We start from the raw sequence: 23727 nt of genomic DNA, 5'->3' as shown, positions 1-23727 counted from the left end.
ACCTCATTTTAGTACATACTGCGTCTGGCTCTGTGTAGCTGCAGGCAACAAGGTGACATAAAAAGAGCTGTTTTTCTGAACCATCCTAGTACTGAAGCCCAAACTTACCAGTGAAAATCTCCTGTTCTACTGACAGGTCAACACATTCTTTGTTCTCTTCATTGAAAGGTTGTTGTTGGATTTCTTTTTGAAGGGTATGTTCACTTTCCTCCGGTACAACTTCACTGTGTACGTCAACCTGTTTAAAATATAGGCGTAAAATGACTTCCTCTGCTCCCTCACTGAACACACCCTTACAATAAAACCAGGGCCTTAAAAACAACACACCCTGTCAATCTCCTCAGTGGAAAGGGACATTTATTTGGGTTGTTTATTTATTTATTCAATTCGCAAGTAGGACTATCTTGTGTGCATATGTCTTGTCAACACCTGCTTGCATGAAAATAAGTAACAACGAGTACATTGCAAAAAAGCATGAAAGTATTATCCATATGAGGACAGGCCATTTGAATTGTGAAATGTGGGGATCATTTTCAAAGGAGAAAAAAAAACACCTGTTCATTTTATCAACAATACTAAACAGCTCAGTAGTATAATTCAAGGTCTCTTTAACATACTCAAGTGGTTTCTAATTTTGTAACATTAACATGGGTTTTTCTCCTTGAGTTATTCTGTAACAGAATGGAGAAATTTGTTTTGAAAATTGGGCCTCTGTAATGGCAAGGTTACAGTTTGAAAATCGGTTGCCAAGGCAACACTATGTACTCTAGAATGAACTACCAAATCCAGCTACATGGAAACCCTGCCACAACGATATTAGAGGAACAGGGTACTGGCCAAAAATTAATTGGTTTATTTTTCATTTATTTATTATTATAAAAGATTTCTAACAGAAGCCACAATATTAGAAGAATACACCCAAGCAAAGCTGTTTATAAAAAGACCAGTTGTGGGTTAAGCTAGGTAGGACAGTCATTGCAGCATACACCTAATATCATCATGAAGTAATCTTAATTTGACTTTGGCTGGTGACCAGTTCAAAAAGAAAAGCATCACATGCCATTAACATGCTGGAACACAGCTGAAATGTGAAGCCCTTTTTTGCAGTTGCAGTTTATTTGTAGTCTGCATGAATTCATAAGGTATTAGTGTGGACCGCGTGTGTTTTTTGCACGTCCCTTCGGAACAGAATTTCAGAAAAACAATTACCAAACATTGGATGTTTTGCAGTACTGCTTTGCTTGTAACTGATTCCGTACTGTATAAATTCCATCACAGCTCGTCGAGTGCATTCTACAAAAATTTACTGCAACTGTATCCAAACTGGTCAATGCCAGACTTACGGATCATTTCTTACCTCAGCTTGGTCTTGTACTTCAGGACATCTAACAGCTTCAAGGTTACAACTGCTACAAAAAAACAAACAGAACATCATTCACTACATGACAATGCATACAAGAAAGTGACCATTTTACTACAGATGCTATGTGTTATAAACTGTTCAGACTTCGCAGTCAAAGCACAGTAAATCTATTAATCTTTGGAAATGCAATAAAAGTCATCGGATTGTGTATTGTATTACTTGACACTTGGGAAGTGTTTTCATTTTAGAATTAGCAATACTCTCCTCCCTGGAAAGGGAAAAGGTAGTTGGACAATGTAAAAGTCAATGAAAAAAAAATAGTACTGTACGAGACACCAGCGAGACGAAAGCAGGAAACCAGGGCAGGATCCAGCAGGTAACAAATACAAAATGAAAAACAAACAGAAGCTATTTCACACAACATGCAATCCCACTGTCATGGCTTAAGGTTATTTAACTAGAGATCCAATAAGAAACTCTAAAGTTATATACCAAGAGCTGTTATATATGCTGCAGCCCTGTATTTTAACTATCCTAATTTAAATGATACTATATTTTCAACATATATTTCAATATGCAATTAGATTTTAGCTTGGGAAATGTAATAGTGATCAATAGGAGCTCCAATGTACTATAGTATTGTGTGCCCACTTCAAATGGAAATATTTAAATATATCATATTTTATTTCTATTGCATTTATCATTCAAAACTTACTTATAAGACGTACTTTATGTTTTACTTAAACCACTTGTTTATAGGACCAACTATAATGTTTTACTTTACAACAAGGACATTTGCAGAAACTGTACAATCAAGCTTTCCAGATTAACTTTTAAAGATATCGACTTTTAGATCTTAATCCAATCCATAAAACTGAGCACGTACATTCACTGGACAAATGACAGCACAATGTGTTCTTCTCTGCAGTTCAATGCAGCCTCACCCAGACCAGGACGGCCCCTTCAGCTTTTCAACAATCCTATTCATCACCCCTTTCCATTTAACATTACAGATAGCTTATCTCCTGCCTCTAAAGTTACTTTTTATGGACCGAAAACCTTTTTTGTGTTTGTTTGCTTTTTTGCTAGTTTTCAGTTGCACCACCTTCTTAAACCAATATGTATAAAAGGAATAAAACTATTCCACAGATGTTTTACTCAAATAGAGCTTAACCGGAAAGGGTGGGGATGTAATGTATTAGACTCGAGGGTCTCTCCTTGGAAAGCTGAGTGAATTTAGTTCAAGATGTACAGTGGTAATTGGTATTATTTGTTACTGTTTTTGTTAAAAAAAAAAAAATGATATAATCACAACTCTTGTTTTATAAATGAACACATTGAGTTCTTCATTGGTACTGCTTCCAAAAAAAGGCAAATCAACTTTACAGAGTACAGAAGAGGTTGCTTATCCTCTGTAAACTTCCAGCGTGTACCTTTTCTATTTGCACAAGCAGAACGGAAAGGAATTACTTCTTCATTTGTGACGCACAGGCTGATCCTCCTAAACAGCAATAATTCACTCTGCAGAGCAACAAGCTGAGCTGCACTCATGCACCTATAATATGAACTTTGTACATATATAATAATGCTCCAAGAAGCATATGTCTTATTGTGTATACAGGTATCAATCCCAGCTCAGCCACTGACTCACTGTGTGACCCTGAGCAAGTCACTTAACCTCCTTGTGCTCCGTCTTTCAGGTAAGACCTTGCTGTAAGACTCTGCTGCTGATGTACAGTTCCACCCACCCTAGTCTCGTATCTTGTAAAGTGCTTTGTGATGGTCCATTACGAAAGGCGCTATATAAAAATAAAGATTATTGTTAATAAAAAAAAAAAAAACAAGCAGAATTGATGGGTCAATTGCAGTGCACTTCTGAACAGCATACTAGCTAGTATGATACTATCTGCGGATCACCTCCAGTTAATCCCAAACTAATGCCAATTGCAATGTAAAAATGTACAGTACTAACTTCGGTATCAGCTGATCCCGATCGTCAGTACAGACCCTGGGGTTTGACTGACCCTTGCCTCCCTGTCTGGGAGAGTGTCAGTGAGTGGGGGAGAGGGGCAGAGTCAGTGATTCCATGTTTCATTGATGTTCCCTTCTACTTGTAAAGAAGGATTATTATCAGTGTTGTCCTTACAATATTTACTTTACTTTAACAGACCTCTGTAATTCTAAATTGTGTACTATTGCTGAAATACATTAATTCTAAAATGAAAATTGAACAAAATACGTAGACAACCTGTTTTAATTAACACACTAAATTCTTACAAGTAATTGTTCTGAAGAAAACATTTTTCAAATGAATTACAGATTGTACAGAATTACCCAACTACAGTAATTTAGTCCCAATCACACCAGATCTCATTCACTAAGGTGTTAGTATCCACACACCCCCCAAATGCAATTATAAACAAACCCCTCAGTTACTCTATATGCTGTGCTATTGAAGAGTAGGGAGAGGATAAAGGAAAATGTAGTCCAGGGGTTTGTTATCGGACTACACTCCCCAGAATGCCTTGGGGTTGGCATTAGAGCTAGGAGAGGAAACACCTGGCTCTAATGGAAAGAAGGACACCTGCCTGGGGTTAAGCAGGCAGGTATAAAAGCATGTTTCAAATGTATCTTAGAAGCCTGTGTGAAGAGACCTGTGTGGTCAGAAGTTATTGTACAATTTGTATTGTGTGTAACTTGTGAACTGTGTGTGTTTTTGGTGACTGGTAAACGGCTTAAAGTTAGGAATGTTGTTTTGTTGGTTTTGTTTGATTTTATGAATAAACATACAGGCACAGCCGTTTTCAATATATTCTAATGTTTCAAGAGCACAGACCAGCCTTGGCCGGGACGCTACCCCACAATACATAAAAGGTTTTCTTTACAGCTATACAAAGTATATACTGTAAAGACCTTGCAAGAAATGAAATGTAATCATGTTCATATGAAAGTGACCCTTTAGGCATTGGCGACTATGTTAGATAACAAGCTGCCAATAACTCCAGCAAGCTTGTTAATACAGCAGTATTGAAACACTGAAGCTGCTCAGTGCATTAATAGAATTCACAGAATAGGTGGTTGTGATATTACCTAGGTGTACCACAATATAATAAATGTTTGTTCCTGTGTTACGTTCTAAAAAGGCAAAGATTCAATTGGGTTTTAATTCCATATGGACAACTAAACGAGTTCCGAATTACACATTGGAGCAAAACCTGTATTTTATTGAGCACATGAAGGATTACGTTGCAACTGTGGATGACACCCACAATCTCCTTACAATTATTTCAGGTGTGGCGATTATATTGTCACACATCTAATGAGTAATTACTGGTAAGAAGTAAAGAGTTAAATGGAATCTCATCAGTTGAGGAGGAATGAAATACTTCATTTACATCCATAAAGTTTTTAGCGACATATTTACACATTTAATCGTCAGATTTTTAAGATACAATTATGAATTAATGAAAGAATATTTTGATCGTTGACTTCTTTTATTTAATTTTTTTATTTTGTGTGTCCAATTATTGAGCTTTTCTCCTCACCGCAGCAATTCTCCACACAGCTCAGCTGACCGTGGGCTTCCGATCCCACAACCAAGCCAGTTTCCTTTTTCACCAAGGAACTCAAAAGCAGATGTCAGGGAGCTACCAACCTCTGGAACACAAATGCCAGCCCTGCTGGTGTCTGCCTTTGAGCGCACCTGGTGCTTGGCCAACAGGGTTCGCTGTAGCGTGATGAGAAACAGTTCATTGAAATTGAGATGATCTTTAACACCCACCTGCAGACTAACTACGAGATGATTTCCAGTTAGTACGTTATTGTGAGTTCAATGCAATTAACGAGTTTCTGGGTAAAACAAGGTCAATACCCTTTAACACCTTCAAAATGAAGCAGGCAGCCATTTCACACTGCCTCTGGAAAGTCTAATGGGTGCTAGGAAGTCTTTTAAATAAAAACATTCAATTTGTTAAAATGAATGGCAGGGGTTGTTAAGGTCAGGACTACACTTGGACTGTGAAGGGACGTTCCCAAGCAGCTTTCATACACACCTTTGTGAGAGACAACACAAGTTAAGGTGTGTACCACATAGCCATGTGAACCTGCAAGTCTGTTTTCAAAGTTTGTCCTTATGATGTAATCATTCTTTTCAACTGACTAAGCACAAAAGGGTTTACTGGAATAACAAACTAACGAGCCATTGGTGATGGCACACCTGTAGAACACATGGACTGGTTGAAAATTATATGAACTGGTATTGGTTCAGCAGGAAAGCAAAGACTGCTTATAGACTGGATCCGTTATGGCAACCTTTTCCTCTTTACTGTATCTGTAATTAAACACCAATGTAGAGGGCAAATTAACCTTTTATTCGGAAAAGCCTTCAATAATTTTCCTTATTAGAAACAGCAAATGGAGGTAGAAGTGCACAGAAGCAGTATGCAGGTTATCTGTGTTCTGCATGGCTGCAAGTGAAAGATAAGTTTAATAATGAATTATCCTTGAGGGTGAAACTTATAACCTATTGTTTAGAAGGAAAGATTGAGCCCCCTTTATACTCTGCTCAAATCCAATTAAAAGTTTCAATTGACATTTCAAGAGGAAAAGGAACTAAAAATGAGAAACTTCTGTTCATGTTGGCAAAAAACTTAAGGCAAAAGCAATTTTCAGTGATAAAGCTTAGTGATGCAATTGATTTATTCAACTTACGTTTGTTGACTGGGGGGCTGCTTCGCCCCACGTTTCCCCAGGATCTTTAATGTGAAAATGGAATACAGGCGAGAGTGGAAGGAGCTGCCATTCAAGGATGTGGCTGTGATCATGTCATCCTCGCGCCGCAGGAAGCTTTTTGTTTTTGAGGCTTTAAGGTCTGCAAGACAATGTGAAAGAACGAAACCGGTTAGACAAATGCAATATCTTACACCACATTAACATCAGTCTGGTCTGTTTCCATCAGGTCTCTAATGGAGCGTTCACTGCTGCCCTAACAAGCACAGTGAGCGAGTAACTTATTTCTACTGCTCTGTGATGAGTGCATGAAATAAATTAAAATATAAAAAGATTACTGTTGGAACATTTTATTTAGATATAAAATTGGTCTTAGAATACAACTCACAGAATGAGTTAACGATTAGGTCAGATTCTGGTTAAAGTCCTACTTAGTAAAGATCTTTCTGGTCACGTTGTCCTTGCTAAGAGAAGGCTGACCTCCAAGACATTTTTAAATAGGTGTTGGCCTCTCCTATGACATACAGTTCTAACATGAAAGGCTTTGCCATTTAGCGTGGATCATTGTTCTTATGTTAAACATCTTTACAAACTAGAAATAAAACAGGTTTTCTTTGGAAATTACAGTTGATTTTATGAGGGTTATAAAAACTGGATACTTCAAAGATAAACTGGATTGAACCAGATGCTTTGAAGCTAGGGTTAAGACAAATGGGATATTAACCAAGCGAGAAGAGATTTGTGCCTTTCTGATTGGTTTAAGGATGTCAATGAGAGACTGCATTTAAACTGAGAATACTGAAATGTTCTTTGTATTGCTCTGATCCGTGCTTGGAAAGAGGAAACCTGCAAACTATTGTCACCATGTAACCTTTAAGATGTCGGGTTTAACTTTGCAACTCAGAACTTTTATCTTCAATAAACTATACTTATCTGAAAGCCTGAAAATAAGGCTGAAATAAGAAACTCGCAACTTCTCTTTTCCTTTTTTTCTGTATCGCCTTAAATTAAACAATTACGCTTTCTGTAATTAAATCAGTCTTCATATGTATTTATTTATTTTTAAATGTAGTCGTCGCCAATTATTATTTTTATTATTTTCTCCCCAATTTAGTGTTGTCCAATTATTTATTTTTTTAGGCTCAGCTCACCGCTACCACCCCTGGGCTGACTCGGGAGAGTGAAGACGAACACGCACTGTCCTCCGAAGCGTGTGCTGTCAGCTGACCGTTTCTTTTCACACTGCAGACTCGCCATGCAGCCACCTCAGAGCTACAGCGTCGGAGGACAACGCAGCCCTGGACAGCTTACAAGCAAGCCTGCAGGCGCCCGACCAGACCACAGGGGTCGCTGGTGCATGGTGAGCTGAGGACACCCTGACTGACCCCGACCTAGCCCTCCCTCCACCCAGATGGCACTCAGCCAATTGTGCGCCACCCCCTAGGAACTCCCGGTCACGGTCAGCAGTGACATAACCTGAAAGCTTGCAATCTCCAGGCTATAGGGCACATCCGTGCGGAGCGCTTTTATTGGATGCGCCACTCGGGAGCCCCCAGTCTTCATATTTTTAATTGAATCTTAAATTATATTTATTTTATGTTGCATGTCCCTGAAACTGGGATATTTAGCATTTTTAATGCAACTTAATAAAGGGAAATGCACATTGCAGCCTTAGTATTTGCCACATCAAAATATCCCCTTACCCCTATCTGTTATTCTGTCAAACAGGACTCCAAGTCATATGTTACCATTTATACAGTATATTACTCAGCAGGTAACCACCCTTATATAACAGATTTGGCTGTTGGGTGTTATAAAAATAAAATAGTCCCTCCAGTTTTTTTATTTTTTTTATCTGAGGCTCTCCAAATCATCCACCTCCTCAGATCAATATTTACCCTCCAGGATCTCTGGAATGTTGACTGAGTTCCACAATCACAAGCATTCCTTTTATACTGAGACTCAGTCATGTGAAACAGAAAAAGAAGTGAAAATGTGCTTTCAGACAGTCAGATAATCACAGCTTGAGTCACATGCAAATTTCTAGTGGGCTCCAAACTCAAAGATAATTGTAAAAGTATTTTACAACCACTTTGCTAGCTGGAAGTGACTGGGATGTGAACATCCTGCCTCAGGTAATCGCACCTCACATCACTTTCCCAGGGAATGAACAGAGGTGCTATATTACTACCACCAGCCCCATTTGCACATTGCAATTACATGACATTTTATTTTTACCGAACTAATAAGGCATTAGTGTTTGCAATTCTAACTCTCCAAAAAAGCCAGGCTCCCTTACAGAAGTGTGAAGAAGCACTGCACAGCTCATAAATTGCATACCACATGCAGTGCGTCAGTGGCAGCACAAACATGTCTTTTTACCATCTGCTGTAAGCACACAGACCAAATGAGCAATTGGCTTTACATTACATATATATATACACACACAGTAATCCGTCGCGTATCCAACCGTCACATATCCGCATAACCGTTTATCCTCCATGATCAACCTCTTCAGCAACGTTAGTTTATTATTGAACAGAGAAGATTAGTTCAGTGATTGTAGATCCTACCAAAAGTTTCCATACACTGTGTTGTATGTGCTCTGTGCGTTGCCATTGCTTGTAGTGTCACATGTGCTGTTCAGTGTGTTGACAATAAATCCTGTTCACCTGCAGGGCGTATCAACTTCAGCCTCCGTCTCGATCTCCTGCCTGTCACTCAGCAGCGAATGCGCGCACACACAGATGGCTACTCTGTCACAAGCATTAATACCCTTTATCTTTCTAAACAAGGGATTTAGGGGAGCTGCCTAATAAAAGCTATATCTCTAAACGATAATTATGGGAATATAGTAATTGTTACAGCTGTGTATAATGGTATTTAAAACAGGATTCATTTATCCGACTTTTTACATATCCGCCCTTACTCTGGTCCACCGCAGTCGGAGATGAGACCCGGATTACTGTACGAATAAAAAAAAAAAAATGTCCTTGGATATAAGAGTATTTGCTGTTTTTTTAATTCTCTCTCTCAATATACTACATCTCTATATTTATTCAGAGAATGCATTGCAAACATATATTTTAAAAGCTTGCTATATTGTTGTTACCTGCTGAGCAAGTTATTGCCGGTTGAAAAAAAATACAGCCCTGCATAGCTGGTCTACAGCTAGTTCTATTGAAGGACTTAGACAAATGGTTCAACAAGATGCATCAGTCTTTGTCTTGCTATCCACTGGAGAACTCCTTTTTCACAGCACGCACCCAAGATTCCTCACTTTAAATTCTTCCATGATTGCAACGGATGACAGTTTACACGCTTAACTAGCTGAGACATCAATTGTTTATACCAAGGTGACTCATTTTGTTTTGCTGTTATGTCTTCCAGACATTGCATAACCCGACTCACCAGCTCTGGTATTCTTCACCTTCAAACTGAGTGGCTGTTTCAGTAAGGCACTGACGTCTGCTTCATTTTTGTACTTTTTTTTTTTGGTGTCTTCAAACCATTGTCCGGTCACACCTTTGAGCCATTTCAAGTCTTTCTTGGCATGCTGAAGATTTCTAAAATACAAATAAAAGTGTTACTGCACATTCTAAGATTGCATTGCTCAAACTCACTCCGGCTGGGGTCTAAACATATTGGAAATGCATGATGATTCAGGTGGGGGGTGCAAATGTAACATACCGCCTCTGTCTATTGTGAATTAAACAAAAGCATGTTCCTTCTCTTTGTGGTCCATTGAACTCCAAATGAATTCTGCTGGTCTAAAAACTGGGATTAATCATTTACCTACAAATAGGTGAAGCTATGGAACAAATACAGGAGCAGATACAATACTAATTGTAAATATTTCTAACTTGTCACAGCATGCCACAGAACCAATTTGAAATAATAAGCATTTTAGGCCTGTTCCAGGGATAAGTTCATGCTTGTAAACTGATTGTCAGATGAAACATAACTGCTGCTGCCTTCCCCCATGAACGCAACACTATATATGGGATAAACATCATGGAATTGGCACACTGATGCAACTAAGTATATAACAATTTAAAAACTTATTACAAAAGTACCACGCAAGGTCAGTTTTGCAGTTTGACATTTACTATGCTGTGCATATGCAGAGTTTACCATGTTTTTCAATTTGCTTAAACATACCTTATGCGCTTTACTGTGGCTGTGTTAAATTACATGTACAAATCAGGACAATTTTCCTCACGACGTGTTTACCGTACTTTTCCGGAAATGCGCTGCTATGCAGTTCTGATTTAGGAAAAAAAAAAATGGGCCGTTCCAATTCAGATTACTCAATTCATAGTCATTTAGGGGAGGGGATATTTAACTGTTTACTAAGTAGGAAAATAACGACTCTGAATATCGTGAGGAGCGCTTCATGCGTTGCCATGACGATAAAACATTTTAGAAGAGAAATTAATTCACGCGTTGTCGCACACATTCGGAGTTACACAGCGCATTAGCTGCTTGTTTGTCGGTTACCTTTCCAACACACATACACACAATTACAGCTATAAAATATAATTTATACTAAGTACAAGTTTTACTACTTAGCATTTATATTTGCGTGTGTGAGTCTGTATGTTTTATATGCCTTTCTCATGGAGATTACGTGAGATTAAGTCAGAAGAATGGGATGACTGCTGAAATCTCGTGAGCCACAAGCACGATTCCTGCTCCGGTTTACATGGGTTTTTACAAATATTTTTATTGTGAGAAAGCGATTGACCCTGGCTTAAAGTCACGCTGACCAAAGTACGTCCTTTTGCTGTTTCACTGTGTTTTCGCGTGACAACGTCACACAGTCATGACTGCAGAGTCCATATTCGTGTGCATGCAAACCCAACCAGTGTTTACCTGTGTTTTACCGTGCTTTGTGTTTTCTTACACCTTGTTATACTTTTACGTTTGTGAACTTTTATGAAGCAATCAGACACATTACAAAATCAAAGGAAAGGAGAAACAGAACAAGGCTCATCTACAAAAGGTGATCTCCTTTACCAAATTATCAAATAAATATCTCACCACCACCTCCTTTAAAACATTTTAGAAAGGCATCCTCCTTAGCCACTTGAAATATATTTTAAATCCTGGATTCACTACAGTTCCAATTTTGGATTACAACTGGTCAATATGAGCACCAATTGACTTTCTCCCCACAGAATATTTCTTAATACAGCCTATATGATTTACTGAGTTTTACCTTGGAGTGTGGCATTTTTATGGGAGGTGTGAAATACGGTATGAAGGCTGTCACTTCCAGACTGTTAACATATTTCCAGCTAGTACACTGTAAAGCGGTCCAGTAAAACAAGGCATTGGTAAATGCATACTGTAGTATAACCATGGGAAATATTCAAATGCTACTGATAAACTTTAATAAGGGTTGCTTTAGGGATATAATTGAATACAAATTAAGAAAAAGCTGCATATTCTTTTCAGTTATTTCGATTTAAATACAATCCTCCGTTGTAGCGAAACAAGAGTTTAGTTTAGTTTTACTAATTTCCTATGGATGTATTATTACATGCAACTGACCAATAACGTGTGCACTAAGTTGTTTGCACTTCAAAACAGACCGAAAGCAAGAGCAAAATGGAAAACAGTGAGAAAAAAATTATAATAAAAAAGACAGTAAGCCCAGCCAGGTTGACATAAATATATTCGGAAAAACAAAACAAAACAAAACAAAACAAAACAAAAAAAAAAAAAACCAATGAAATTTCCACTGGTAAATTTAATCAATACGTTTGCAGTCTATCGTGCTTATATACTCATAGTTTTACAGTATATCATTCCTGAACAATAAACGGTGAAATTAAAATCCACTGACCACGCATAACGTGACCAGGCACTATCTACCCAAGTAACCGCAGAGTAATTAAGACTGCTGTGCACTGGACTGTAAGAGGTCAATGTGCACATCATTATCTGCTTTCATTTTCGAAAACGTCGACGAATTTGTAAAATGTCTATATTACCACTGCTAACACGAGTTTCCATTTACCGCATGTCTAATCGTATGTTAAAACTGAAGAATTACATTTGTGTCTTATGTTTGCTGAACACAAATCAGTTTAGTAGTTGATGATCGATACGCTAAACAGACCAAATAGTATTCCTGGCATCAAGCCAAGCGTCGATTTGTTTGCTCAGGACCTGAGAAGCTATCAAGCAGTAGGGTCACTACATGCTGTACCGGGCTGCATGCATCTTATGCCTGTAGTGATAAAGCACTGACATTTACAGTTTCTAAAAACAAGTGTAAAACTTGAAGGTTCTGTCATAAATACAAAGAGTACCGGTTACGTACTATTGAACTAACACAAAACCTTCAGTAACACACCAACAAAACACATTACACACTGTCATTATTATTATTATTTTTTAAAAAGGTTAACAGTTATTTTTATATTCAAACACAAGATAAGCAAAGTGACTGACCTGATTCGTTCCTTTTCAGCCTTTTTCAATTCCTCGTCTCTTACTAATACTCCAAGGATCTTGTCAGCTTCTTCTTCGTTTAAAAAACTAACATCCAAGCTGTCGGTCTCTGTAGTCATTTTTTTTTTTTTAACAGTACTTAACCCTTTACGCTCCAACTCATTGTTTCCTTACTTAGTTGCCAAAAAAACAGCCGCCAAAAAAAAAAGACTCAACAATTCAAGACAATCCCCATTCCTTTCTCATGTTGTACATTGCCAACACGATTTGGCTGTACAGCATAGGGGCAGACCAAGCTACAGAATGACTGACGTCTAATTTGTTTAGTTATGCGTGGCTTTGAACAGCTGGCGGCCAATCAGAGGCTTAGAGAGGGTAAGGTTTTTATAGATAATAAGAAAGTCGGGGTATCGATTTGAGACCCCAAAGGTGTCAGATATAATTTGATCGTCTACGCTAACTCTACCTTGTACAGGATTATTTGATACCGAATATGGTTGCACTTCGGTTTCTGTGCGTTTGAGTAGTCTCCGTACAGGACAACACAGAGTCTAGTTTGGTAACACAGCACACTAGTCAACATGTAGTTGGAAGTTATGTGTTTTCTAGTAAGGTTAATTAGTTACTTGACTTCGTACATTAATGTTTTAAAAAAGTAGCCATTTTCTCGTGAGGCACCAGCCCTGCATTTCAATTACCTGAGGAAACGAATGCCCGTATGTTTAAATGACCTGTTTGTACTGCTGCCAAGATGCACCTTTCTATTTCTGTACGCTTTCCATGGAAACGCGTTCAATGAACTTCCCACAGTCTAGTATTCCTTAGAACAAATTTAACCAATTCAATCAAAAACAATTAAACAAACAAACACAAACTATAGTACCGTTCAGAAAACTATATGTGTTTTTTTACATTTTTGCACGGTACTACTATTTTTACAGCATGGAAGGTTAGAGCCATTAGTAGCTACTCGTGCTAGTAGTACTCAGGGCTGGGTTGCACCAGCTGTGCATACGGTAAGCTCTTATTTAGCTTAGTTAAAGCGCAAAGGTCTCCAGACGCGAAGCGATTTTTAAATTGGCTACGAGACACGCAGCGACACGACCATACACACCAGAAGCGACGCAAATGCGATGCTACGGGTTTGAAAACTGACAGATCTATACAACTGTTCAAAACTACTACTGACAAAACTATGATCAGCTGGTATTCGTGAACATGACGCGGAAATTATGAGTGTCTTCTGGTATTGCATCATATATCGCAATAAATCACACACGCCAGGTTTATCCAGTTCGAAATGGACTTCCGTATATTATCTTTCAAATCTGTATCTTTATAACTGTAATGTCCCCAAAGTTGTCTTAAGTTATGGTGCAACTGAAGAGAGTGCTTAGTTATAAACTATAGTGAACTTACGCATAGCTGGTAAAGCCTAGCTCTGGTCTGTTGCAAATTATGTTGCTGTTTTTATATATTTATCATTATTTTTTAACATTGCTGTCTGTGTTATGTAATAAAACAAGAAAAATAACCACATATTCATGGCCATAGACAATATTTCAGTGAATTGTTATCTTCTTGTGCTGGTCTGAAATCTAGTGGATATCTACAAAACGCATGTAACTACGGTATAGGTGGGCAACCTTGAACCTTTCATTTGGGAAAAAAAATCATCTCAGTTCTCATTTGCGGCTTTTTCAACTCAACGATGTTTGTAATACTACAATTGTGTGCACAACTGCGCCACCTGGTGGTCTCACTTTCCGTCATGTACTTTACACAGGTTTATTTATTAATTTATTTTAATGGAAAAAAAGCCCAGACATACAGAACATGCATTTACACAGAAAAATTAAGAACAATTATAATCATTTATAAAAACGGATTTTAAGAATTAAATAAATCATAAGTACTACAGTTTTTTAACTGCAGTTTACTCAGAGCAATGATATAGCATTTGATTTCTTCAAGGAAATGAAAGTTGGTTTCTACTTTAAAAATGCAGTTTTGTGCATGTTATTTTGCCAATAATATTAACAGATTTATATTGCCAATCAAATTATTTTCAATTATATTTGTATTTTGTAAACTAAATACTGCAGTATAGCTTTTAAATGGAGTTTATCTATAGTTTGACTTCACACGGGTTTAAATAAAGCTGTAAGGCGACTGAGTGACGACACATTTCTGCGACGAACAGCATTGCAGTCTCGTTTCTGGTTTTCGTCCAGTGGAAGTGGAGTTTCCACGCTGCGGGATTTAGCAGGGGCAGCATCCCCAAAACATGACTGGAGTAAGTGGGGGAAAGACACCGGGTGGGCCGAAACCCAAAAAACGTGGACGTAACCCCAGAGACACTGACGACCCCGTCAAAAATTTTGAGAGATGGAAGAAAAAATACAACAAGAAGAAAATTAGGGTCAAGCAAGAGAAAAGACGGAGTAAGAAACCAGAGTGGCAGATTGAGAGGGAGACGATCAGCAAACTGGTGAAACGGTACCAGGAGGTAGGCGAGCACCAGTTTACACGATGAAGCTTCACTGACCGCTTTCTAACTGATCAACACGTGGAAAATACAACGTTAATCAACGGCATCCTAGAGACAGCTAACAGAACAGATACAGCATGCTTAGATGTTTTGATTTAGTGTTTGGTCTGTTCAATTTTAGGAGTTCACTTTATAACCAATAATATAGTCGCTTACTGGTCTCAGCTGTATAACTGTTTTATTGAATGCAAAGGTATATGAAACGTGTTAGTTACACCTAATCTACTTAAGACAGCACAGACCCTAGAATGATAGAACCAGAATCATTAGTTTGGAATACAATCTTTGCCTGGAGTGGTGTGACATGTTTGGACACCCATGCCAAACCGTGCTTTCCACGCTCGTTTCAAGACAAGTATCTCTTCTAGAGTGGATTACTTTTTATGTGATAATTTTTAGCACAGTAACAAAGCGACTCACATTTGAGACAAGGGGCTTGTGTTTATGATGCCCAGACTACAAAGAACTAGATGCACTGGCCGTATACCAAATTCAAAAGCAAGTATGTTGAATGAATAGTATTTCTCTGTTATGTTGTAACATGTAGTGTCATGTAGGCAGAATCTGCCTTTCCAGAGCTCTTTCTATACAACAGCTGTAAAAAAGTGAAAGAACCAGACGTTTATGATATTACAGGTCCTGATTCTTATGCGTGTTATTATTTATGTTTTATTTTTTCATTGCAGATCAACCCAAATGAGGCAGTGAAATTTTCAGATTTTCCCTTGTCAAAGAAAACTTTGAAAGGTATGTAGACTGACAACAGCAGTACTGGAGTTGTCTGACTACAAAGTTGAACAGTCTATCATATAGAACACTGCAGATTGTATGTTTACAGCTTTCTGAAGTTTTTCATTATTACAATATGTTGTACATGTACATTATGTGCTGATTGAAAGTAAATTGTATGTATATTTAGTCCCACAGAAAACATGTATATATGGTTTTATTCAGTCCCATTGCAGTCCTATTAAAATCATTAGATTATACTTTAAAAAAAAAAAGTTTTATCAATGTACTATTATTCAAAATAATTAAAAACTTTATATATACATAGGTGACCACTAGAGAGCAGCCTATCCCAAAACTTGATAACCAGTTACTTGTTTGCAATTGTGTGTAAACACTAATTACATTTCACACTTATCTAATTAAGGTTATCAATGTAACACATTCTGTTTTATAATATAGGATTGTGGGAGGCACAGTATCGTCTGCCCACTGAAATTCAGAAGCAGACGATAGGTTTGGCGTTGCAAGGGAAAGATGTCTTGGGAGCAGCGAAGACAGGATCTGGCAAAACTCTGGCCTTTCTGATACCTGTAAGTAGCCCACATAACTTTAACCAGTAACTCTGGGGTTACAGTCACTGGTATGTTTAGCATCACTGGTATGTTTCCATATCTTATTGTCCCATTTTAAAAACACTTTACATGAAAAAAAATCTTTAGCTGACATGCCTTTGTATTTGTCATATGAACCTTTGTGACATCATCCTGTTGCCAGCTGATGACATCACACACGTCATAATTGAGCTTGGCGTTAGATTTGAAAAATGAGAACTGTGTTATTAGTTGCTGTCCAGGAGGACATTCTTGGTGAATTTACAATGTCTGGTCTGCTGTTTTATATAGATTCTGAAATAATCTTATGTTTTAGACAGTACATTTTCTCTATTGTACATCAGTAGTACATCACTCTGGCCCTTGAAATCGGTTCCAGTCCAGGGGGCATATTACAGAATAATTTCCTAACTTGCTTTCCTATCTTATCTTTCATCGTCACCAAAGAGAAAAAATAATATATTTTATGATTGGTTCCTCATCCCTTGGAAACACAAACTACCTCAACAAACATCAATAATAAAATAAGAATAATTTTTCTACTTGTTAATCTAATCTAATAAGGGCTTCTGCTATACAGACTACCAGTGATATTATTTATAAACTGTCAAAAAGCAGAAATGTTACAATTAAAACATTAAAACTGAGTAGGCTATGTAATGCTAAAGGGTCCACGTTTACAGTATTCTTCCACGAGTTTGAGTTTTGTACAGCTTTGTTTCAGCAGGTAATAAAGCCGGGTGGGGGAATACACAAAATACATTTATAGGGAGTTTGTCATTGCGTTGTTTTAATTATGCATTCCCCGATGAGAACACGTGTACTGATAGCAAGCTAGATGAAGCTTGAATCACAATATCACCACAGTAATAAACATCTTAAAAAGAGTTATAAACCAACTGTATCATACAGAAAAAAAAAGGTAATGCTGGTGAGGCACACAATAGATTCTTCTTACGGTAGCTACTTAGGCTAACCTTTCTGAAGGGCTGAGCAGTAAGGAAGGATTCATGGTACGTCTACCGAAGGCAGGCTTACTGTGTATAATAAAAATAAAATAAGTAAATAAGAACGTAGCTACACAAATAAATGAATACATTTTAACCAGCTTGCTTCTCTATGTTGCATTTCAAAGTGTCTGATCACGTGTTTGGGCAGGCAATATTTTTAAATTAGGCTACCTTATATTTAAAAATAAATATGTCCACTAATTACACTGTTTAGATCTGTAATTTACAGATATATACATGTATTCTTTATTTCATTTTACTCAAAATAAATGAATTGCCATTACAAGCTATAGATTTTCTTTTTCAAATCTAAGATTGGACAGGTTCCACCTTACCCTAAATGTTAGGAAAAACACTTAAGAAAAGAACAAGCTAGCAACGTTCTGTAATACACTATTTCCTATCTTAACTTAAGATAGCAAAAAGGAGTTAGGAATCCTTCTGCAATACAAATTCCCCAAAACTGACACGTAGGACGTCCTAACTCTGAGATAAGATTCTGTAATATGCCCCCCCCGGTCTTTATTCCAACCAAGTTTTAAATTAGTTAATTTCCTCTTAGCAACTTCATTTAACTACATCAGAACCTGCCTGGAGTAAAAACCTGGGCTGGATTGGATCTCGAGGGCCAGGGTTGAGTACCCCTGCTGTACATTATATTTCAAGCCCAGGTTTTCTGCTGAGCTTGTCCAGTTTGATTAATGTAATATTTCTTGTTCCAGCTATAGTTTAGTAAAGCGCTTGACATTTCCGGTGATATGTGTTTTTATTTATTTCTTTTTGATTTATTTCTTTTTTAATCCGACAGGTTTTGGAGTGCTTGTTTCGCCAACAGTGGACAGCGGATGATGGATTAGGCGCACTGATCATTTCACCCACCAGAGAACTGGCTTATCAAACCTTTGAGGTGCTGCGAAAAGTGGGGAAGAACCACGAGTTTTCAGCTGGCTTAATCATAGGAGGAAAGGTTTGTGTGCAGGTTTTGTGAACGTAGTTTCTCATGTCAAGCATTTGCTTCAGTAGAGTTGAATTTTGTATTGTCAAGGCTTTATTGCTCTTCTGTTATTTCTGGAGGCAGCTCATTTTCTGTGGGCTGCCAGCACTTGCTGCCCCAAACTGGGATTGCACCCCTTTTTCATGGTGCTCTATTTAGTAAAGACAGCAGATGAAAATATGTTGCAGTTTAATTTATTTTGACATTGCTTTTGACTGTTTCGATTCAGGATTTGAAATCCGAGACGGAAAGGATTCATCGCACCAACATTATCATTTGCACTCCGGGACGCCTCTTGCAGCACATGGATGAAACAATGTCCTTCCACGCTTCAAACCTGCATATTTTGGGTAAGAGAATAGCAGTTTTATAAATAATAATAATAATGATGATGATGATGATAATAATTCTTGTATTATTTAGTTGCAAGAGATGAAAATGTTCTGTTCTCTTGATGGGGGATATGTAGTGCAGTGTGTTTTATACAGAACCTTGTATCTCCTTGCAGTTCTGGATGAAGCAGATCGAATTCTGGACATGGGTTTTGCAGACACTGTAAATGCCATTGTGGAGAACCTGCCCAAGACTCGTCAGACCCTGCTCTTCTCAGCTACGCAGACCAAGTCTGTGAAGGACCTGGCCAGACTGAGTCTCAAAGATCCCGAGTATGTCTGGGTGCACGAGAAAGCTAAGTTCAGGTACCGATGCATCTATACTTTCAGCCCTAATTTATTTGGAATCTATTTTTGAGGGCTCTCTCCTAGAGTGGTTCTCAAAGCACAGTACTGCAACCTTCTGTTAGGAGGGAACCAGCCTTTTATAGGAAAGCTATAGGTGTCCCTGGGTGTGGGAGTCATATAGTCAAGGGAGGTGAAGTGGACACTAGCAGGGGTGGCTTTTGTTTTAAGGGGCCAGAAGCTCACTGACATTCTGCTTTCAAGAAAAAACTGGTACATATATATATATAGTGCTAGTCCATGCAGCACAGAACACTTTGACACCTTATTCCCTGTCACTGCTCCTAATTATGTCTTGTTTAAAGGAATTAACCTATGCGCTGACAAAAGCTTGAGCAGCAGTCATGCCGTCCTGGAAGTTTCATCCATTTAAAGTGGGTACAGGTAACTGTCCCTGAGGTTGTGCTAATATTTCACTGTCTGCTTTTCTAATTCACGTGACAGTAAGGTTATTCTGCTTTCTGTGATATTGCAAGTTAAAAAAAAATAAAATAAAAATAGGGGTTACATAATAATATTAATGAATTGTGTTAAATGTTTGATGCAATGTGCAGAAATTCCACTTCCCTTTGGATCAGCTTCAAAATGTTAGTTGAATTGCATTTTATTTAATTAATTAAAAAAAAAATATTATTATTATTTTTTTTTTTAATATAACCCATACTAATAGCTGTTTGACAGGCAAATGTTTGATCACTTTGCAGAAACAATGCTTGACCTCGTTTTTCACCTCTCATAAATTGAGGAATGAAAGGCTTGTATATCTTTCAAAATACCCTGCAGGAGAACAAGGAGAAGCAGTGAAGCAGGACTATATTTACTTCTCAGCAGCTTCAGTGCAAAGCTTGCAGCCTCTCATAATTCATGCCTGGCACACAGCCATCTGATTAAAGTGAAGATAGACTGTTCACTATGTATTGAAATCACTTTTCGGGTTTGGGATTTATAAACGCCAGCTCTGTCGGCTCTCGGAGAAAGCTGCTTTATCAAGCTTGCATTTTTAAAAAGCTCATTTAGAAGCAATCTTTTTGACTGTCTTCACTTATGGACAAGTAATAGATTTAGATTGTGTGTGGTCTAACTTAGACACGGAAGAGACAGCTTTCAGATTGCATATTTTAGATTTCCCTTTTATTAGAAGCAGTAATTCAAGTACCCAGTGTGAGCGTAATTTTAGTGGGAGTTAAGAACAGGGAACAGAATGATGCATATTCCTTACTGAATTGTTCCATACATAGCATCATGAAATAGGTAAATGAAAACTCAAGCTGCTATTTCTCTTTTTCAGTGGACTTGTATACATCATAGATGTTTTAAATGAAATACACCGTCGCTCTGCATGTAGTGATGTAGTCATAGTATGCCACCAAATGTAATCTCCCTTTTAAGCGTTACAATTTCTTGAATGTCTGACCCAATATAAATTCATGCTATCACCAGGGAAATTGTGGAGCAATTCTTTTAAGAATCTGTCCCGATCATGAAGTGCATTTGTTTGTTAATAAATTCTAATACCCTTTTATAACTTGGCTCCTGAGCCCCACTGGGCAATTTGTTCAATGTGTTTTTTGGTGTTTAAAGCTCTTACTGCTGCGCCTTGTCAGCCTAAACCCCTCTCGAGTCGGAGATTATCATTAAAAGTATTGCAGGGCTTGAGTGGTGTTACTTTAGTTCCATTTGGCTGAAATTATTCCTGCTTTTCTAACCCCCTGAGGAACCTGAATCCTGACAGTTGCCTTGATGTCCTGGTCTCTTGAACATGGTTACTGCCGACAGGGTTTCTCCTGATAATCCTGTTTGGATTTACTGTGCTTCTTTATTAACGCTCTGTGCCACCACAACAGCAGGCACAGAAGCTAATTAGGCAGGAGACTGGCATTCTGTGGTCATGTGACCTTCCTAGCCTTGTACCCTTGGCTTGTTGGGTCATTCAGGACATTTATGTTCAAGCTAACTTTGAGCAATTCACATTCTGAATTTACCAGGAACTTTTAGTTTGTGTTAGTGTTGGTACTATCTGTAATAATAATAATAATAATAATAATAATAAAAATAATATATTTTATTTTAATGTAGTGCAATGCCATTTAAAAAGTATCGATGTTTAAGAAACTGCACAGACTCCATTTCTTTAAGAAATGTCAGGTTTATTTTAATATATGCATGGAATCATTCTCGGATTCAAAGAAAGATTCAGTGAACAAAAGGTACATTACATTGTTATAGCAAAGCCCAGATTGGGTTTCCCCTCCGCAGTCCTGGCCGTGGGCCAGTCACCTGAAACTACACTCAGCTGATTTATGCCTGTTTCTGAGTCTGTGTGCAGTGTGAGTGCTGTCCTGTGTATAAAATCTAGTGTTGTGTGCAAGCAATCCAGCCAGTTAAATCTGGACTTTTATCTTATGGCCTGTTACATCTCTCCTTAGAGTCCTAGGCCCCCTTGAAGCATCACAGTTTTGTTATTTATTATCTCCTAATGTGCTTTAGATCCTTCTGGTCCACTGTGCTTTGCATTCTAAAAAGCAGTGTGCTATCTCCAGGGTCAGTTGCTTTTCAGAAAATTACTGGTTACAAACCCAGGACTTTAACCACTGAACCACACTGCCTCCTAAATTATGGTTACACAACACAAATAAAAAAAAAAAAAAAATCAGTGCATATACATTACATTTCAAAGGGCAGGATTATATTGCTTCTCCATTTTTCTGCTCCCTTTCAGCAAGACAGCTTCTACCTGTGCTTTTAGATTAATTGCAGACTAGGGCATCAAAAGGGGGTAAGGCTACATCATTGTCCTCCCGTGAATAGCTTTATAAAACAGATAGAATTTATTATTTTTTTGCATAATTTTATTTTTACGTAATCTAAGCCCGTCTTCCACTATTTGTATTTCCTCATCAGCACCCCTGCAACGCTGGAGCAGAACTATGTTGTCTGTGAGCTGCACCAGAAAGTCAACATGCTATTCTCGTTCATGAAGAGCCATCTGAACAGGAAGGTCATTGTGTTTTTTTCAAGCTGCAAAGAGGTTGGTGGTGTTTAACCTGTTTAGGGTTCATATGCTATGTACTGCTGTTGTATATATTTAAAAAAAGATCTATCTATCTATCTATCTATCTATCTATCTATCTATCTATCTATCTATCTATCTATCTATCTATCTATCTATCTATCTATCTATCTATCTATCTATCTATCTATCTATCGAAAAAATTAAGAGACCACTGCAAATTTTTCTTAAATCAGCATCTCTACATGTATGACAGCCATTCCATTCCAGTGTCTGTTGAATTCCAACACAGGCACACCTCATTCTACTGAATGAGGTACTGATTAGGGGATCACCTGAACGAGGAAAAGTATAAAAACCACTCCTGTGGTCATCACTATCCTCTTGCAATAGGACCAGCTGGATGGCAAAACAGTGCTAGTAGTACCTCAAAAGTAATTGGAATCAAAAAATAACTATTGACCATGCCCAAAGAGTTGAAAAGGAAAGTTTTGAGTGAGGAAAAGAAGGGTTCAATTCTGGCTTTACTGGCAGAGGGATACAGTGAGCGTCGGGTTGCTTCCATCCTTAAAATTTCAAAGATGGCAGTTCATAAGAATAAGGTCGAGCAGCACACATTGGGGACAACAAAGCTACAGACAGGCAGAGGGCGAAAACAACTCTCCACTGACCGGGATGACCACCAACTCATTCGACTGTCACTCAGCAGCCGTAGGATGACATCAAGTGACCTACAAAAAGAATGGCAAACAGCAGCTGGGGTGAAGTGCACGGTGAGGACGGTTCGAAACAGGCTTCTAGGGGCAGGGCTGAAGTCGTGCAAAGCTAGAAAAAAACCCTTCATCAATGAGAAGCAAAGAAGAGCCAGGCTGAGGTTTGCAAAAGACCATAAGGATTGGACCGTAGAGGACTGGAGTAAGGTCATCTTCTCTGATGAGTCCAAATTTCAGCTTTGCCCAACACCTGGTCGTCTAATGGTTAGGCGGAGACCTGGAGAGGCCTACAAGCCACAGTGTCTCGCACCCAGTGTGAAATGTGGTGGAGGATCGGTGATGATCTGGGGGTGCTTCAGCAAGGCTGGAATCGGGCAGATTTGTCTTTGTGAAGGACGCATGAATCAAGCCAAGTACAAGGTTGTCCTGGAAGAAAACTTGCTTCCTTCTCCTCGGACAACTGCTCTGCTCCCCAACTCTGAGGATTGGTTTTTCCAGCAGGACAGTGCTCCATGCCACACAGCCAGGTCAATCAAGGTGTGGATGGAGGACCACCAGATCAAGACCCTGTCATGGCCAGCCCAATCTCCAGACCTGAACCCCATTGAAAACCTCTGGAATGTGATCAAGAGGAAGATGGATGGTCACAAGCCATCAAGCAAAGCCAAGCTGCTTGAATTTTTGCGGAAGGAGTGGCATAAAGTCACCCAACATCAATGTGACTGGTGGAGAGCATGCCAAGATGCATGAAAGCTGTGATTGAAAATCAGGGTTATTCCACCAAATATTGATTTCTGAACTCTTCCTAAGTTAAAA

At 38.3% G+C, this 23727-nt stretch overlaps 2 protein-coding genes across 3 annotated transcripts in view; one reads left to right on the top strand and one right to left on the bottom strand.

The window, feature by feature from the left end:
- Positions 1-13901, bottom strand: part of LOC121302797 (protein O-glucosyltransferase 3-like) — a 33206-nt gene extending 19305 nt beyond the window's left edge. The window contains exons 1-5 of one of the 2 annotated variants that reach the window (XM_041233027.1): positions 12554-13901; positions 9503-9657; positions 6074-6233; positions 1358-1409; positions 109-238 (exon numbers count right to left, since the gene is read on the bottom strand). In XM_041233027.1, the coding sequence (XP_041088961.1) occupies positions 109-238; positions 1358-1409; positions 6074-6233; positions 9503-9657; positions 12554-12672 (616 nt within the window). In that variant the 5' untranslated portion in view covers positions 12673-13901. The remainder of the gene's footprint in view (positions 1-108; positions 239-1357; positions 1410-6073; positions 6234-9502; positions 9658-12553) is intronic. The other variant, XM_041233026.1, reaches the window with a different exon arrangement.
- Positions 13902-14742: 841 nt separating this feature from the next.
- The window catches only part of ddx10 (DEAD (Asp-Glu-Ala-Asp) box polypeptide 10), a 68544-nt gene continuing 59559 nt past the window's right edge, over positions 14743-23727 (top strand). The window contains exons 1-7 of the mRNA XM_041232596.1: positions 14743-15062; positions 15791-15851; positions 16296-16426; positions 18266-18424; positions 18681-18801; positions 18960-19149; positions 22090-22216. Coding sequence (XP_041088530.1) covers positions 14841-15062; positions 15791-15851; positions 16296-16426; positions 18266-18424; positions 18681-18801; positions 18960-19149; positions 22090-22216 — 1011 coding nt within the window. The 5' untranslated portion in view covers positions 14743-14840. The remainder of the gene's footprint in view (positions 15063-15790; positions 15852-16295; positions 16427-18265; positions 18425-18680; positions 18802-18959; positions 19150-22089; positions 22217-23727) is intronic.

The sequence above is a fragment of the Polyodon spathula genome, chromosome 30 (genome assembly GCF_017654505.1).
Source record: "Polyodon spathula isolate WHYD16114869_AA chromosome 30, ASM1765450v1, whole genome shotgun sequence".
NCBI classification, from domain to species: Eukaryota; Metazoa; Chordata; class Actinopteri; order Acipenseriformes; family Polyodontidae; genus Polyodon; species Polyodon spathula.
Note: the sequence above shows the minus strand (reverse complement) of the source record. Positions and strands in the feature narration are given on the sequence as shown.